Source organism: Salmo salar, chromosome 01 (assembly GCF_965601325.2).
Source record: "Salmo salar chromosome 01, fSalSal1, whole genome shotgun sequence".
Taxonomy (NCBI): Eukaryota; Metazoa; Chordata; class Actinopteri; order Salmoniformes; family Salmonidae; genus Salmo; species Salmo salar.
The window spans coordinates 22,696,904-22,715,108 of NC_138291.1; the positions used below are offsets into that span (position 1 = coordinate 22,696,904).

The following is an 18,205-nucleotide window of genomic DNA, read 5'->3' on the forward strand; positions in this document are numbered from 1 at the left end:
GCACCAGAGGTTTTCATTAAAGTGTAAACTCAGTGGCTGCAATTGCCGTTAAAACACCACCATGGTTGGGGTCTCCTCATTAGCTAACCTGAGGGGGGGGGGACCAAAAACAAAACAGTAGAAGCAGGCTTGGGATGTTCATAACCCCCTGCCCCTCGACTTAATCCTACATGTGTCTGCCCTCAGGCCAGGCTGCCCTGAGTGGAAAGAGCTATGGTGTGATTTTTCCAGGGGCATGCTGCATGTGCACTGTTGAGAGGGAGCTGGAGCAAGAGAGAGGGGTGGAGACAAAGGGAGAGAGGGGTGGAGACAAAGGGAGAGAGGGGTGGAGACAAAGGGAGAGAGGGGTGGAGACAAAGGGAGAGAGGGGTGGATAAAAAGGGAGAGAGGGGTGGATAAAAAGGGAGAGAGGGGTGGATAAAAAGGGAGAGAGGGGTGGATAAAAAGGGAGAGAGGGGTGGATAAAAAGGGAGAGAGGGGTGGATAAAAAGGGAGAGAGGGGTGGATAAAAAAGGAGAGAGGGGTGGATAAAAAGGGAGAGAGGGGTGGATAAAAAGGGAGAGAGGGGTGGATACAAAGGGAGAGAGGGGTGGATAAAAAGGGAGAGAGGGGTGGATACAAAGGGAGAGAGGGGTGGATACAAAGGGAGAGAGGGGAGGTAAAGCCAGCGAGAGAGCAACATGCCGACCTGTTGAACTGTGGTGGTGAGGTCCAGACACAGCTGAATGATCTTATTCTTGGTGCTGGTGAAGTCACTGATCCCAGTCAGGGGCGTCCTGCAACAAGAGAGGAGAGAAAAGTTTGAGATGCCATTTTATCATGACATTCTAAGGTCCGGGTCATGTCCCTGACCGTACTGATATTCAGTAGCAGTCAGAGGAGCTGGATAAGGGAGTAAATATCACAGTGGGACAACAGTGCGACAGAGCCACCTCTAGGAGGCTGTCAATAAGGAAAACAATAGTACTGGTGAACCTTGCTCTACTTTGCGTGTGCCTAGGATAGAAGGCCACAGAATGATTGGAAGTCTGTCTCCATGTTGGGCCACCTCCTCCATTCCTTCTCTCAAATACCCACCCCTGAACTCCAAAACACACCTCCCTACCGCTAGCCCCTCAACACCATGCCACCCCCAAATTTGTTGGGAGAACGCGTCACAATACACTTTTGATCTGGAAACAAACCTCAGAAAAAAACTAATCCTTTCAGCTGTGAAGGTCAACATGGTGACATTATTACTACTACTACCTGGTTTAGTTTTAACTGACAGAAGGGGAGAGAGTGATCTTTCAAACAAATGCTAGGAAAATAAAGTAAGCACTGTACATGAGCAGTAGAGTATGTGGATATTCTGGAGGATTGATTCTTACAGCTCATCTGGATATTCTCTAGACAGAGGTAGAGGAAACCCACCAGACTGTATCCAATTACATTTATATGTCCTCATACCCTTTCTAGAAGGCTCTCCTGAGAGAGAAGAGCTGTGTTTCTGCTATAGTCTGTAGATGCTGAGGAGAAACCAATGCTTGTAATGTGTAGCGTAGCAGTAAATTCTAGTCATGAGGTGATTCAGTGAGCTTAATGACTCCTATGCGTTGGAAAAACTAACATTACAGCTAACCCCAACAGCAGTCCAGGAGCTTGAATGTATATAGCAGACTTTATGTAGCTAGGACAGCTATGCAAAGTTACCATGGTAACACTACTCTGTACATACAAATAGAGTACACTGAATGTCTTTTGCTCGTGGGAACAGACTTCCCAGAATGCTGTGCGAGGCGAGGTCTTACCTGTCCAGCCAGGCCAGGAGACTCTTGGCAGCTCCGATGAGCTCCACCACGGAGGTGAGGAAGTCGTTGGGGGGTTTCCTGGAGGTGCTGCCGTCGTATGTCGGGCTCTTCCTGCGGTCTGACGTGGACATGTGCAGGCTGTTGGTGGCTGCTCTCATCTTCACCACCAGACCCTTCAGGTTGTCTGTCTCCACTCCGTAGTTCTGAGAGGGGAAGAAAGAACAGAAGAGTTGAGCTTGATATATCAAAGTTATAGTTTGTCATAAAATAATGTGTATTTTTACGTGATTACAGTGAACGTCAAATACATTTTTGGGACAAAGCATTCCTGATTGGAACTGTTTTTCCAGATTTTTATGGCTCTGGATTTAATTTCACAGACAAACATGTTTCCTGCAGAGTAAATGTGGGTTATTAATTGTAATGGGCTAAGGACGCATGATTTAAGAGGCCATGCACCGGCACCTCTGGGGAGAAATTCCCCTGCATTCTTCAGGCACGTCTGGCTCAACCCTCGGGAGGGAGGCGTGCACGTGCCATCACCTGATTCCCATCAAGCAAGCAAAGTTTTCATTCCTGAGCCAGTAAGTTGAGGGCAGACGTGTAAGCCTGGCCGCGGATCTGTGTGTGCTTAGGCTACTGCTCTGTCGACTGTTTATTCCCACTGCCCTTACAACCCTGACCTGCTCCAGGGGAAGTGATTAGGCAAATGATTGGACGGACACACCCAACCTAGTTTTTACTTCCAACTGTGTAGAAAGAGATTCTCTTTTGAGTTTACGACCCAGAAAATACCTATAATATATAATTCCTCCTAATGGCCAAAGAAATCCCTTATGAGGCCAAAGTTGTGTCCTGTACCTGCCCTATGGTCCCTAGCTCTGCTCTGACTACAGGGATATTGTGTATTTAATAAAGTTTTAGATGTTCATTGTTAGTACAGTAATGAGCAGGCCAAGTTGCATTTCTTTACGTAAGCATCCGCAGCGCCTAACAAAGCCTTCTTCATCATAGCGCATAGCTACAGTTAGCTGATGAACTCACCATATGACTATCGGACTGTGCAGTACATTTCACTGCGAGCAATGTGTCTGATCTCAGGGAGCATTGGATTTAACACTGACCTATGGTCAGGTTCAGACTAATGCTCTCATCAAACATCACGATGGCCACATTCATCATGATGTCATTCAGCTGCCGGCTCTGCTTACTGGCTCAATTTAGGATGGCTTAATTTAGCAACCAATCCTGGCAACTCACGCACGCTCCACTTAAATATTGCGGAAAGAATGTGTTTGGAGTGGAGTGCTAGTTAAAGGAGACGAGAGGGGGGGTAGCCTAAACTCCCGTTCTGGCAAATATCAGCTCACATGGTGTTGCATCCCTGCCAGCCTCTCTGGCCTCAGCCTGACTGGCACGCTAACGGCTAAACACGCTAAAGAGCAGAAAATAGCCTGCGCTCGCTCGGCCCTGCTCCACACTGAGGAAACCTGCAAGTGATCAGCGGCTAACTCCACTCAGCTGCCGTTTTATATCAGGAACCAATTATATATTACCTCATCCTAAAGTCGTCCCCACGGAGCTGAGGCAGAAGCCATATGTGCAAACTGACAGAGCATGTTACATTTCCTACATCTCAGTTGGCAAATCAAACATCCAAACGGCTCTTTCAGAGGTCCACCGAGACACAAAGAGCCTTTGAGGTCACTATGGGAACCTCATGAACCTTAAGCAGATTTATACCAGGAGAAGAGATGGAGAGAAGGTGCATATAACCATCTCAGATGCTCTGAAACCCCACACTTGTCCATTATAAGACATAGCAACTGTGTTGAACCAAAACAGAGTGGCTTTGAAACTAAGCCATGGAGAGCCAATCAACATCAAACAGCACTGCTGGCTTTGTCATTAGTGAGCCAATAGCACACAGAAACACCAGCTCTGACTGGTAGGCAGATGTTCAACACCTCTTTGTTCCATAGCTGTAGCAACTTATAGGAACAGGGACCAGGTTAATAATGTGCGTTTCAAATCAAATTCACTCCATTTCAAAGTGACTGTTGTGAGCAGGATCTGCTTGGGCCTCCAGATAGGTCCTGTATCCTGACATGAACAAGTGTCCTCAGGAGACCCGAGGAGGGCTATCGCAACAGGTTCTTCCTGCCCCTCACCGCATGGGCCCAACGATACGCATCACCTGACACGACCAGAGGAACATGGCCCAAGAAGGGCGTTCCCACATCTCTCGACCACAGACAGAAGGCTGTTGCCAGACCTGTATCAGCCAGGTGGGAGCCACATCTGTTTCCTGCTCCTGAGGAGATGGGTACGCACCTCCAGGGGACAAGTCCACAGTGGACAGTAAAACACCAATCATAGCTGCTTCCACACACTACTTGGCTGCTGCGCCTTGAATATCTATTCCATGGCTCTGGGAGACAATAGGTGGGCTTTTCTCTTGTGAGCAGGCCGCTGGGGTTCCAAAGAAAATCAGAGGTGTTGGGTTTCAAGATGGGTCTCTGCAGAAGTCATCATGGTTTTGACTTGAGAGTCCCAGTTTGATTAATCAACATGTCCTTCGTCGGTCTACAGAGACCAGTTTGCTCTGATGGCTTTTGGCTGGAGTTAGCTGTAATCTGAGTAAGTCAGTCTGTCTAACGTCCTGCTGAGGGGGAGGAACGCTATGAGAGTCAAGCTAAGACATGTGTGATACAAGGTTCTACTCATTTATGAGATGAAAACAAATACACAGCACTGACGTAAGAACATACTCTCCAAGAGCATGCAACAGAAAAAGAGAAGGTTCAGAGCGTCTCATCTCCTGATCATCTACCCAATGGCTACATGACCGATACAGGGGGTATCCTGTCTACCCTGAAAGGACTGTGTGACCACAAAGTGAAGAGTTGGACTTGAACCGTTTGACCCCACAGCAGAGAGACACTAATGAGGGGGGAATTGGCTGGCGACAGTGTGTCAGAGTGAGGGGGTCTGGTATTTGTCGGCTGTGTGATCCTGTCATAAGCCATGACCTCTCCCGCGGGGCCAGTGAGAGAGAGGCCTCTATGTTAATAAAGTAGGGATGGGCACGGTTATTCAAAGTTATATGGCAGTTATGAGTGTGCCCCATTAAAAAAGACATACCGGTAGCCTACACACTTTTCACCTGTGTAGCTTGTCAATGTTGGTTAATCAAAGCAGCACTACCGTCAGAAGCTCCATGTGTAGCAAGTGAAGTGGGAGATTTCTGCTAAATGGAATGAAGTTAGTTAAATGAGAAGGAGTAGGCTACAATGACCAACCAAAATGTAGGCTGTTTAACATGAATTATGAGAGCGAGATATTAGAGAGACAGGTAGCCGGGAGGGTCGGAGCATTGGGCTAGTAACCGAAAGGTTGCTGGATCGAATCCCCGAGCTGACAAGTTAAAAATCTGTCATTCTGCCCCAAGCAAGGCAGTTAACCCAATGTTCCCCAGGAGCCAATGACGTGGATGTCGATTAAGGCAGACCCTTAAGGCAGACCCCCGCAGCTCTCTGATTCAGAGGGATTGGGTTAAATGCGGAAGACATTTCAGTTGAATGCATTCAGTTGTACAACTGACTAGGTATCCCCATTGCGCCCCTTCCCCACCCATTTGTGTTGAAACGACAAGCAGAGTGCACCGCCTCTCCTGAGTCGCGCGAGCAAGTTTCCGTTCAACATTTTTTTTTTTTTTTTTAAACATGCATTTCGACTATCCAGATATCTGAAAAAAAATGCATATTACTCTAATAGTGAAATGATTTAAAATTCCCATCCCTATTAATAAGGAGAGCCACAGCAGACCAGCACGTTTACCCAGGGTTCTTCACAGGTGTGAGGGCAGTTCCAGGCATTCCAAACTCAAGGTCACAAGTCCGACTAAACATCCGCTCTGTCTTTCATAACATAACTATCCTCTCCCAGACTTTCAACTTATTTTGAGAAATAACAGAGGCCCTGCATTGGGGGAAGACGTATTAAAGCTAACAAACACACACTGGAGAAACAAGGGAACCACGGGTTAAATTTATGAAGCCTATCAAGAGAAAACTATTTCAGGCTTCAGTAAATTGCAGGGGATGAGCAGAAATCTGGGCCCAATTACCCTGAGCAGAGGAAGGGATGCTGGACTGCAGGATGTACGGTATGGTAAATAAGGTACGACACAGATTAATCAAAGCATTAGACATGCCCTCTACCCCTGTAATAAGCGTTTCCACGTGTCCATCCATTCCCAATGACCACAGTAACGTTACCACCTAGGGTCTTATCTCTTCAAGCGGCTATCACCATCTCTGCTCCAGAGAGGGATGCTCAGACACTATCCAACAATACTTCCCTTGGAATATTCCCTAGAGATCATGAATCAAGGAACCCCAGACTTCAGAGGTCCATCCCAGGATAGCTGGACACAGACATGGGGCTCAGGACACTCAGACTGGCAGCTACCATGCTGAGGTTAATCTCATTTCAATCTCAACCTTAAACATTAGGAGCAAACTAACCAGGATCAGATGTTAAGGGCACGAACACGACTGGTGTCTAACCACAGACCAGCGCACACTCCCACAAGACCTTTCTAAACCACACTAGGCCCCTCAGGAATTTAGATGGTGGTCCAGTGCCTGCTAAATTAGATTGGTTTGGGTACAGTAACCTGTTGGTCTACTGAACTTCCTTCTTTATGGAATAAATAAGATCAGAGAGGATAAAATCTAAATGGATATGCTCTTTTTAGGAACTTGATAGAGGACAAATCATTAATGTGAGCTAATTTAAAGGAGCATAAGGATTTGACAAAAGAACGCTGACACTGATAAAAACTTAAGACCGCAATCTGGGTTTATATGACACAGGAAGCGATAAAAACCTAAATCAATCCCATCTGTTTGAAAAGCTCAGAGTGAAACAGAACCAGGTTGTTTTAAAAGCGAGTCTCTCTCCCTCTCTCCCTCTCAGACAGTAGTGTTGACCATAACTCTTCAACTGGCAGCACTTCTGATGGACGACCGGTCGCCCGGTCAGATCCCAGCCCAGCTAGAAGGCTGTAACGCCGTTCCCACGAGCCACTGGGGTAAGAGACAAAAAGGACAAGGCCGGGAGTGCACTGGGAATGTACAGCTGACCTGACATTTCTCTGTGTGTGTGTGTGCGCGCACGTGTGTGAGAGTGAAACCGAGGGAGAGAAAAACCGAGAAAGACCGAAAGCGAGCACACTAACCCATTTCGCCACTTCATGTCCTGCCTCCCTATCTGTGGGAATGTTTACGAATTTTAAGTCTCTCTGGACAAGAGCGTCTGCTAAAATGTAAATGCACTACTAATCATCAGCTCACATTCAACCACCACACCAGACCTGGGACCCATACAGCCTGAATAAAGAGCTTGATTTGACTCCATCTCTGGAGTGAAACTGATAGCGTTTCCTACTCTAATGTCCTGGAGCAGTGTTCCACACCACATTGAGCTCTGTGGGAAATGAGAGGTTCTGCACCACTGGTTCCGTTGGCTGCCAACTATATTCTGGGCATATTTCAAACACACGCTTGCACTGCGAGAGCAGGGTGGCAGCAGAGCTTATGACCTAAGCTCCATCGCCAGTGAGCCTCACTGAACAACCAGCAAGATCCTGGTTCCACCATATGTTTTATCTTAAACTACAAGCTACATATTGACCTGCGGGGGGAGGGGGGGGAAGGGGGCAGAGAGAGAAAGATGTGGTGTGAGCACCCCATACCAGAGCACAGAGCAGGTCGACAGCCTCCAGCACCAGCTCCTGGTGTCCAATGCGGGCCACACCCAGCTCCTCCAGGTCCTGATGGGAGATCTTCAGCAGCTGCTCCCCACTGATTTTCTCCTGCTCAAAGTTTGCTACATACTGCTGCAGGCTGTCATCCAGCCCTGGGGGGGGGGGGGGAGAATCCATTGATTAGACAAAGATCACCAACAGCAATATTCCCTCTAAACAGCCCGTGCACAGAAGTACGAGATTGAACTTCACTTAACTTTATAGAGTTTTCCCCGTTAATGAACATTATCAACGTTTGTTTTACTGTGGGAATTGTGATCGATTCAACACAATATTAGCCATTTTCGATGCAACATACCGAAACAAAACAAACTACGCAAGAGATTCTGTTCTAGGCAGAACGCACCAGAGTAGGATTCTATTGCATTGACAGGCCCGACCTCTACACAGACAGGTGCGCCATAACCAATCTGAGCTGCAGTAGGCCTATATGCAAATAGACCATTGCGACATATGGACCTGTGCCTTTCACTTTGAACTGGACTGTTTTTACAGCATGAGCGGTCATGAGTAGATGCTCGTTTTGAGATCAAAGCGAGAGCTACACGGAGCAACGTGTGCACATTTGTACATGTTCATATCTTTTGCTATTTAGTGACTTATTAGCTGAGATAGATCATTTGTAGTCAGCAATAGGGGAGTGATTGCTTCCTACAAGAGCACAAAACGTGTGCATTTCTAGACATCTTTGAAAAGAGAGTCAGGTAAAGAGCTTTGCTCCATTTTTAGGGTTATATTTTGAGACAGCTTATTCAATCCTAAGTAGCCAATAGGCAGAGGGTAGCATAATTTGCCAGATTTTCTGTAATAATGGTATGGAAATAATGATGCATATTATTTTGTAGTGGTTTCTTGCATCAAACAACCATTTTCAGCCACCTCCTTGTCTTAGGGACAAGTGGATAAACCGGTTAATTTCAAGCCCTGCATGCATGCTTCAAAAGTTTAAATGGAATGTAGGCCTATGTTGAACACCACACTTTGGCTGCTACTGTAGGCTGAATGATAAAACAGCTATTTCTATGTTAAAATGTTATGGGAAGCATCTTCTCCATTGTGTTTTTGATGGTAGGCCTACATTATGATCAACTGGCCACAGTGGCCTACTTGACCAGTGCTAAAACTGTAACAAAGCAGGTACAGCCTCAATGTTCACAGTAAACACGTAACAAAAGTTGCACAGAATTTTCACAACGTTCAAGTTTGCACTCAGCAGAACTGAGATTTGCTCAGTGACAAAATAAATGAGGGAACGCTGCCTATAAGGAAGACCTTTTCGTGTGGAAAGACTGAAATGATAACATATGAGAAAACAGTAAAAACAATGAATCCTGCTTTGATGCAGGCCTCCTGGCTCCCTATACCATTCAGTACCGATTCCTAGTTTAAGAGACACATTAATCCCTGTAAAGACGCATCAGCCTTGTATTGACAAGCCCAGTTCTAATGGCGGACTTGACACCTGACAACATACAGCAATATTCCCACAAACCAACAGCAGAGAGAAAAACAGGTGCATCAGATCTATCCTCAAGATAAACACACCGTAAACAGAAGAGGTTAAACCTGACTGAAGCCTGTTTGGCCAGTTAAACAATAGATGGCTCTCGGGTCTGATTACAGTTTGAGAATGCCTTGTCTGCTATTCAAATCTCTACACTGTTGGATGAGTTGTAACTATCACAATACCAGCCGTTCTGCCCACTCTAGGATAAGCAATCCATACTACATTACAGTGACACCTAGTAAGGTCTCAGCTGGATCAATTGGGCCAATGAAATGTGGTTCATATTTTACAGGCCTGTGAGATTGACCCAGCGGTTGGATTTTACAGTGAGGCGGCAACATCAGATAGACTTTTCTTGCCCATTGAGGCTTTTTATTTGAAAGTGAGGAATAATGCCAGCGAAACTTATAATATTTAAACAAGTAAAGAACAATAGATGAAAACTGAACTGAATCAAAGAGCATTTAAAAGAAAACAGGCATTGTTGAGGCCTGGGTTAACTCGGCAGCATGCTGACCTTACCCTGTCCTCGGCTCTAACCAGGAAATGACAGGATTTAAATAGGGCTACCTTTAAAAAAAAAAATGTTTTAACCTTTATTTAACTAGGCAAGTCAGTTAAGAAAACAATTCTTATTTTCAATGACGGCCTAGGAACACTGCGTTGTTCAGGGGCAGAACGACAGATTTTTACCTTGTCAGCTCGGGGATTTGATCTCGCAACCGTTCGGTTACTAGTCCAACGCTCTAACCACTAGGCTACCATGCCTCTGACCAATTAACATCAAAAGCCAAGCATTACAATACACCCATGTTCAGATCAGAAACAAAAGCACAACTGTGCTAACCCACATTATAAATTACAATAACAAAATGTGCTGCTCATAAACTGTTCCATAATCAATGTCTGGTTCTTCATATAAGCATGTATTTAGATTATCATAATGTCATCCGTCACTTAATCGTCACAAGCACTCTTCGCAGAAGTCTGTGTGGGTAATGTGGAGCGCTTTAGCTAATAAAACGTGTGTGACGTGTAATTAAAAGTATTTCGGAGGGTCAGGACAAAACAGCTCCAGCAAATAAAGTCTCCCTTAGAGCCAAACAAAAATGCTTCTTGTTCAAAATAAAACCTGACTGCAACAATCACACACACACCCCACTCTCATTTGGGCCGGTAAGCAGTGTTGTGACAGAGTGAAGAACGAGCCTGTGTGTGGGAGAGGCATGGGCCAGAGAGGAAGGGAGGAAACACCATCTTGCTTATCAAAGAGGGCACAGAGAGGGGGCAGCTGCAGCGCTAAGGCCCTGAGCCCTGGTCCTCTGAATGGCCTGTCAGCTGCACAACACACACACAGAGCACTTTGGATTCTAACATTCTTTCCAGTATAAGCTGCAGCCATATTAACCACACTCCATATAGGAATATACTACATATAGTGTATGTAGAGCATGTGTGTGTGCAGACAGGGTGTGTTCTGTGGTCGGGGGCCATCTTTATGAATAGCACCTCATATTTATGCCTGTGTGACAATCAATGTGTGTGTGGAGTGCTGGTGCTAATGCAGACTGTTAATCTGTCTGGCCTGCAGGGCAGAGAGACAGACACAGGCTCCCAAGACTGACCACAGAGGCTGCTGTGCCAATCACATCTACTGGATTGCAGTAAGAGTAGTGTATGCATGCTGCTGTGACAGACTGTCCACATCGCAACCACACACACATGCTGGCACATTCATAGAAACAATTACATTCACATTAGACCTACATTCAAACCCACCAACTCAGAACAGCCAAGTCTTTCACAAAAAAAAACTAAATACTACAAAATGTGCAGAAGAACCTCTTTAATATACCATTAGCTGTGCTTTATTGCATGGAAGATCATTTTTAACAACCTCTTATAAAACACAAAAATGTTTAGGGAAAGTCAGCAAGGCTTCTGCAAATGAATCTATCAAACTGCTCAAGTATAACACAACCAGTCAAATACATTTACTGTCTAAACATTTTTCCCATTCCTATGTTGAGAATTCCCAGGGCAGACTTGACGGTTTTGGCTTAACCCCTTAGATTAACCGGGTTCAGGCAGCACAGAGGGAACTCACTTCATAGACCCAGTGGAGGAGAGTATGAGTGGGTCCCAGCGAGCGCTGTGCTGCCGTGTTGACGGGCGGACTGAACCCAGCCCAACACAAACACAGACTACGCCTCTGACTGGGCCAGCCGCTGGTAATGGGATTAAAGAGAAACAAAAAGGATGGAAACCAAGGGCTAAGGTTTCTCCTTCCTGCATTACCCTCACCGTGTTAAAAGGCATTTCCTGTGGAATGATTCCATCCTTCTGCAGAATATCTCTACGGATGAGTAAAGAAGGGTAGAGGGGAAGGCAAGCTTGAGGTTTGGATTACCAGGCCTGCTCTGGCTCAGACAGTGCCCGTTCTCCTTCCCATGCTTAAAGCTAGAATCCCTAGTTGAATCAATAACAAAGCTGTCTTCCCACCTCTGTTTTGGTAAAAAGCTGAGGGATGGGCCTGGATAAAATGTTACCACTCAAATTCATATATAATCCTTGCATCCGTTGGTCTGACTATCCATGATATCAAAAGGATAGCTTTAACCATGTTTAAAGGCTATACACCGTTTACATTACATTGTTGACAAACATTGGCGTAAAATAAGCTTATATTTTGGGTTCTGATGGGGTATGACAGTTGAACTAAGCTCATGAGGAATTTATAAGTTATATTCTTCAAGAATCAATGGGTATATCATTTATTTATAAGTCCAAAAAATGTATGTAGCAACTAAGGATTCTAGATTTAAACAGATGAAACTCTCCTGAACAGCCCATGTAAGAGCCCATTACAAAGCTTTGGGTAGGCAGGAAAACCAACTTCCCAAAGGAGAACTTCCCTTACACCATTAATACCTATAGAAATTGGTTGATTTGTTTAAGGGTTTTTCCAAATGTTTCAAATGCCTCCAAAATCCCCCTCCAAGAGCACTGCCTTGAATTTGGAATCCTGGGTCATGTCATGGTAGGGTCGGGTCCAACCTGGCTGTCTAATTGGGACAGTTTGAACTAGTCTGCCACTTCAAACAGCCTGTGTGTGTGTGTGTGGTGTGTGGGGGGGGGCACAAGACCCTTCCCCTCTAATGGGACTAACAGAGGATCCCGCTGGGGAGAGAGTGGGAACTGGTAGATGCCGCCTTCTAGCCAGTAAAAATGTTAAAGCCGATCAATAAAAATGTTGCCGGGCAAATTGTCCGGAAGAAAACAAAATCCATATCAAAATAATGCTTTTTATTCATTGATGGAAATACCAATCGATGTGCTCCAACTCCAAATATGGGCTACTTCATAGGCTAATAAATCCTCAAGCATTAGTGTGTTTCTATTTTTACTCACGCAAAATACGCTAGTTCCTCATAAGGGACTTCAGCTAAGTGTACCCCGACTAAGCAAAATTGGCTAAGATTGTGTTGACCATCCCCGTTTTCAGTGTGACTGCCGAGAGGCGATTCCTTCTCCAAAACAGATCGCGCCTTCTTGAAGGCAAAGTAACGAGGCTGATGTGCATCGAGCTGCTCCAAGTGGTTGGATAATTTTGACTTCCCAACAGCAGCGGGTCACTTTGAGCAGGCCAAGGTCCACCGTAAACACAAGTAAATTAGAGGCAAATGGTGTTGGTCAGGCCCAGTCCTAGCAGTTCTGCTGCCACCCTAGGGAAGATCAACATATGCCGTCCGTGTCATGTATAGTAGAAAGATTTGGAATGGATCGATAGACTAGAGTAGAGTAATGATGTGCATCATGCACAATTAGTGCATTTCAGTTGAGGTTATTCAGTAGCACTTGGAAACGAAAATTCGTTGCCAACTATTCACATCGGAGAGTTACGATGCAATCACTAGGCAACCAACTGCCTATAGTAGAAACCAGTTATCAATAAGCCACGTATATTACACAACACGAGTCACAACCCCACGATAGTTCAAATGACAATAAACAGAACATTTATTAACATTCAGAACAGTGAAAACATTTTTTATTTTTAAATTGCGATATAAATTTGAACTTTGGAAAAAAGTGCTTTCATAAAAGCATGGCGCAGGCCTCATTTCACGGGATCATTGTAAAATAAGCTCTCTCTCAATGAACAAGCCTTATGTAACAACATTTGATTGTCCAACATCTCTTTTACAATTTCTTCATTTTGTGGCCGCCTAGAGTGTCCTCTTTCCACTAATGTGGTGCTGAATCGCAGCTGGAATGTGGAGTGGGAGGGGCTGGCCAGTCACGGCTTGGACAGATCCAGCAATTGTCAAAATAACCAGAACCCTTTTTCTAACCTTAACCTAATTCTGTTATGTTCATTTTCCCAACCTGCTGTACCAGTTCTCCTAACCTGCTTCGAAAAGTCAAATCTGACATTAATTTGACAAAAGCTGGTTCCCTTCTAGCCATGACTGGCCAGCCCCGGTGTTCTCCGACAGCCATGTTTTATTACTTATTAGGCATAATTAAAATATTCATGCCTAGGCTAAATTAGAGAGGCCTGTATTTGAAAAAAAGCTGTGTTTTGTTATTTATTCATACAAACAGCCTATAGGACAGGTCATTCAGAAATGATATGAGATTTTCATGTGTAGGTGACTTGTTCTTCTAGGCTAAATGTATTATTTTTTTATGATTTCTAGCAGGGATGGAAGACGCAAAGGACAATGTTTTGCTTTTCAATAAAATAGAAATGTATACTCTTAAAATTAATTACAATGATCTAAATGTAATTTTGAGCACCGTGGGTGGATGCCCTAATGCGTGTGAATGTCCGGTTAATTAAAATCTTGTCGGTCACATTGTCCGGTGCCATAATGTCCTACTGGAAACCCTGGTGGGAACATGGGTTCCCCCAGTCAGATTACATTATTCTCATAGGAACCACACACAGCACTATCCCTATAGGCATACAAGTAATAGTGGATTTCTCCCATAGGAGTCACACTGCATTTGTTCCCAGAGGCTTCAGGTACTACAAATCTGTTGTTGTGCCCCTGAGCAAGGCAGTTAACCCACTGTTCCACAGGCACCGAAGACGTGAATGTCGATGAAGGCAGCCAACAGCACCTCTCTGATTGAGGGGTTGGGTTAAAATGCAGAAAACACATTTCAGTTGAAGGCATTCAGTTGTACAACTGACTAGTTATCACCCTTTCCCATGTTCTCTCTGGCCTGTACCCTTGCCACCTCTATAAGAAAATATGCCCTTTTTCCACAGAGGCCTGAGAACTTTTATAGAGCGTAGATCAATGGCTACAGTGTGTGTGCGCACGCACACACACACACACAATTTCCATTAAGGACATAAAAACAAGTGAGGGAGGTTGGGTGTCACATTATTGTGAACTGACGAAGGAGATGAGTGGGGGTGTCTTTTCAGAGTATGTGAAAGCTCTTCAAAGGGGTAACCAGGCTCAAATGCTGTAGAAATGTTTTACTGCCATCCTGAAAACAGCACTTAAAACACACTTAAATGCAAAAGCTGAGATGAAGTGAGAAGCAACATGCATAAATTGACAAATTCTGTCTCACTAACCCAGGTTTCTCCTAATTTGAACATCAGTGTGTATGTATTAGTGCCAACAATCCAATTGACTCATTACACGAGAGGCCAAACATATGGTTAAAGCCAAGTGTGTTTTCAATGTAACAAAATAGGAGGAAGTTCCGTTTCAAAGCAATTAGACAGTGATCTATTTTCACAATATGGGGGATGATTAACAAAGCTAGACCTGATGCCCACAGTCTATCATTACCCCACCCACTCTGGAGCAGGGGGCTGGATGGACGGGCACCTGCTGTTACTGTGTCGGTCCTGCTGTCACCCACTATATCCATTCATTTGGACCTAGATCTATGTACAACAGGTTATCAACAAAACAGCTCAGTCCAGGGGTGACAGGAGTTGACATACAGACAGGCATGATTCTGGACAGCTGGGAAAGAGCCGAGAGGCTGAGGCTCAGTTTGGACTTTAGAAACGGATCTGGATTCCACTGAAAGTCCTGTGTGGCTCAGTTGGTAGAGCATGGTGCTTGCAAAGCCAGGGTTGTGGGTTCGATTCCCATGGGGGAGACCAGTACGAAATTGTATACAATCACTACTGTAAGTTGCAATGGAACTGCACCATTCTTAAAGGGATGCTTAGAGATTTTGGCAATTAAGGGCCTTTATCTGCTTCCCCAGAGTCAGATGAACTCGTGGATACCATTTTTATGTGTGTGCAGTTTGAAGGAAGTTGCTAACTAGCGTTAGCGCAATGACTGGTAGTCTATGGGTAACACTAGTTAGCATTCACTCACAAAACTACCTCTAACGTGCTTTATACTGGACACAGAGACATACACTTGGTATCCACAAGTTCATCTGACTCTGGGGAAGTAGATAAAAGGACCGCGTCGACAAAATCTCGAAGTATCCCTTTAAGGCTATAAGCACACGTTTTTGGCCATGTAAACACTGTCCTTTTGGCAGCCAACTGCCTGGCTAGTCCTGTGATAATCCTAACATTCCTGGTCCACATCCTTACTGAAGCACTGAAAACAGCAGGTTTCCTTTCAGAAGCCAGAACATGACAGTAAGGGAGAATCAAAGAATAATCAGGCGAGCCAGACACTGGAAATGCTCTAAAGTAGAGGAGAAAAATGCTGCAAAGTTCCCCACAGCATGTAGACTCGCTAGTATACTACTGCAACACGTTTGGAAGCAGATTTCATGTGTAAGGTTATTTACTTTGCAATGAAATCCAAATACCTTAGATTGTGTGTTCTATTACAAAAGAACACTACGTCTTTTTCTTATCTGAAGCAGACCTGCAGACCTTGATCAAATCACCGGTAAATCCTACATAATTGATTATGTGCTGCAGATTTAGGATGACATGCACATCTGTTCCTTACAACAGTATATAAACACACTGGTGCACGTTCACTTGCATGCACACACAGCCCTCCTCCTCTCGCTCCTCCTAAAGCCAGGCTCACATCCACCACCAAGCCCGGTGATACTCAGGCAGGCTTAGCTTGGGTTCTCAGGGGTTTGATTACATGAGAGAACAGTCTTTCACATCCCACAGAAAAAGCCTTCCCTCCTCCTCTCCCCCCTGCTTTCCAGGGGGGCTCTGGCCATCTGTCCCCTCGTTGTCTCCTTCCTGGTCCTACCCTGCCTGGGCTGGACAGTGGGAAAGCTGCTGGGCATACAATAGCAGTGCCACTGTAACTCTCCCTCTTTTTATTCAGCCCGGCAAACCTGTTGGGAATCAGAGGAATAGCCATTGTTCTCAGGAGGCGTGCCATTGTGGGAATTCCAGCATTCCAGGACAATGGCTCTGGGCAGCCTGGGCTGTAATTAGAAAAAGAAAACTAAAAGAAAAGAAACTGCTAAGCCTTCCTCTGATGCATGACTTTACTTCACATGAGCAAAACAAAGCCCATACACAAGACAGTGGCTAGTGTGAAAGGGACAGTTGTGCAACAGTACCATCCCCACTGAGCATCTAACCAACTGTGCACATTGAGTATCTATAAGCTATGGACCTTTATCCCCCCTGGGCTATTAAGAACGTTTTTGGGGAGGACTTTGTCCAAGAGTACAATTTGACATCATGGCTCATCCTGTTTACTGTCTGTAAGCTTAGTTACCATCACCAAGAGCAAATGTGTGACCTCATCAGCTGATCCATTGGTGTGTTTCTGTAGGATATTTGTGTAGGGTCCTAAGTTTAACGAAGTGTATTTTTGCCTTGTCTTTGTTCAAGGGCTTATCTTGAACAAAGATTACACTTTTAACCTGGTTCTCCAACATGATAAATGTGACAACAACAAAAAAAAAAACCTGTCTGTCGAGGGGAGATGGACAATGACGGAGCAGAGATCACACTGATGTCGTGTGGTAAGAAACACCGCCTCATCCTGGCCCTACTCGCCCTGGCCCTACTCGCCCTGGCCCTACTCGCCCTGGCCCTACTCGCCCTGGCCCTACTCGCCCTACTCCCCATGCAGGCTCCAGTCACGCTGGGGATACCTCACTCAGCAGATAAGGTGGCGAGACACCGACAGAGGTCGAGGAGGTTGGATTCTAGGGCTGTGATGGAAAAGGAAGGGGAGTTTTGACCTGTGGATATACTTGCTGACCTGCAGGCATGTGACAAAGACAGAACGATAGAGAACGACACCAAGGGGAGGAAGGAGTGAACAACAGAAAGTGCCACAGGCACAAACTCTGAGTCACTCTGAGTCACTCCTGGCTGAGTCCCCAAGCACCGAACGAGTCAGTCACCTCCACGTTTCAACAGGACATAAACGGAAAGCCCAGTTATGGGTTGCTGAGTTTCTTCCTGTAATGGAGATCCAATCAAGTCCTTTCTCACAGCTCAGAGAGGCTGCCCCTGCATAAGCTTGTGTACAACAAGCAGAGGTTATACACGTCAATGCGCAGAATGACTTCTATGGGCATTCTTATTCAGTGAGGTCTGGGCCTCGGACTGGAGCAGGAGCTGTGTGTAATGCTGGTGGTTTTAGAACTACCTCTCCCGCCTACTAAACACTGCAGCCAGCCAGCCAGCCAGCCAGCCAGCCACGCTGCTCATTACCTCGCACGTAAACAACCACTAAAGAGAGTAACAAAGGGCCACAAAAATGGCAGAAATTCCCTGTCACTCCACCCCGCCCCAGCTTTCCTTATTCCATGCTCATATTGTTGTGTTTGTTTTTTAACAATCATCCCAGGACAAACAAAGTCTTTGTGCAATTGCACGAAGCTTTTTTCAAGTCATCTGAAAAAACATCTTAAGTCACCTTCACTCAAAACTCCCCTCCCAAAAGGCACCTATACTGTCACTATCACGCCAGGCTAAAACATACGTCGTATTTTTCTCTGAGGTCGTCTCTTCAGTCTTCACAGAGATGGAACACCATGTTTCATCCCAGCGAGGCAGAGGAAACCTATCATGCCCAGCCATGTATAAAGGACCTGACCAGGAAACTCCTGCCCTTTATTTATAGACAATAGACA

General features: G+C 45.3%; 1 protein-coding gene across 1 annotated transcript in view; it reads right to left on the minus strand.

Moving 5' to 3' along the window:
• Positions 1 to 18,205, minus strand: part of LOC145867987 (connector enhancer of kinase suppressor of ras 3) — a 55,265-nt gene that overhangs the window by 29,073 nt on the left and 7,987 nt on the right. The window contains exons 2-4 of the mRNA XM_082971376.1: positions 7,552 to 7,715; positions 1,791 to 1,993; positions 689 to 776 (exon numbers count right to left, since the gene is read on the minus strand). Of these exons, the coding sequence (XP_082827502.1) occupies positions 689 to 776; positions 1,791 to 1,993; positions 7,552 to 7,715 (455 nt within the window). The remainder of the gene's footprint in view (positions 1 to 688; positions 777 to 1,790; positions 1,994 to 7,551; positions 7,716 to 18,205) is intronic.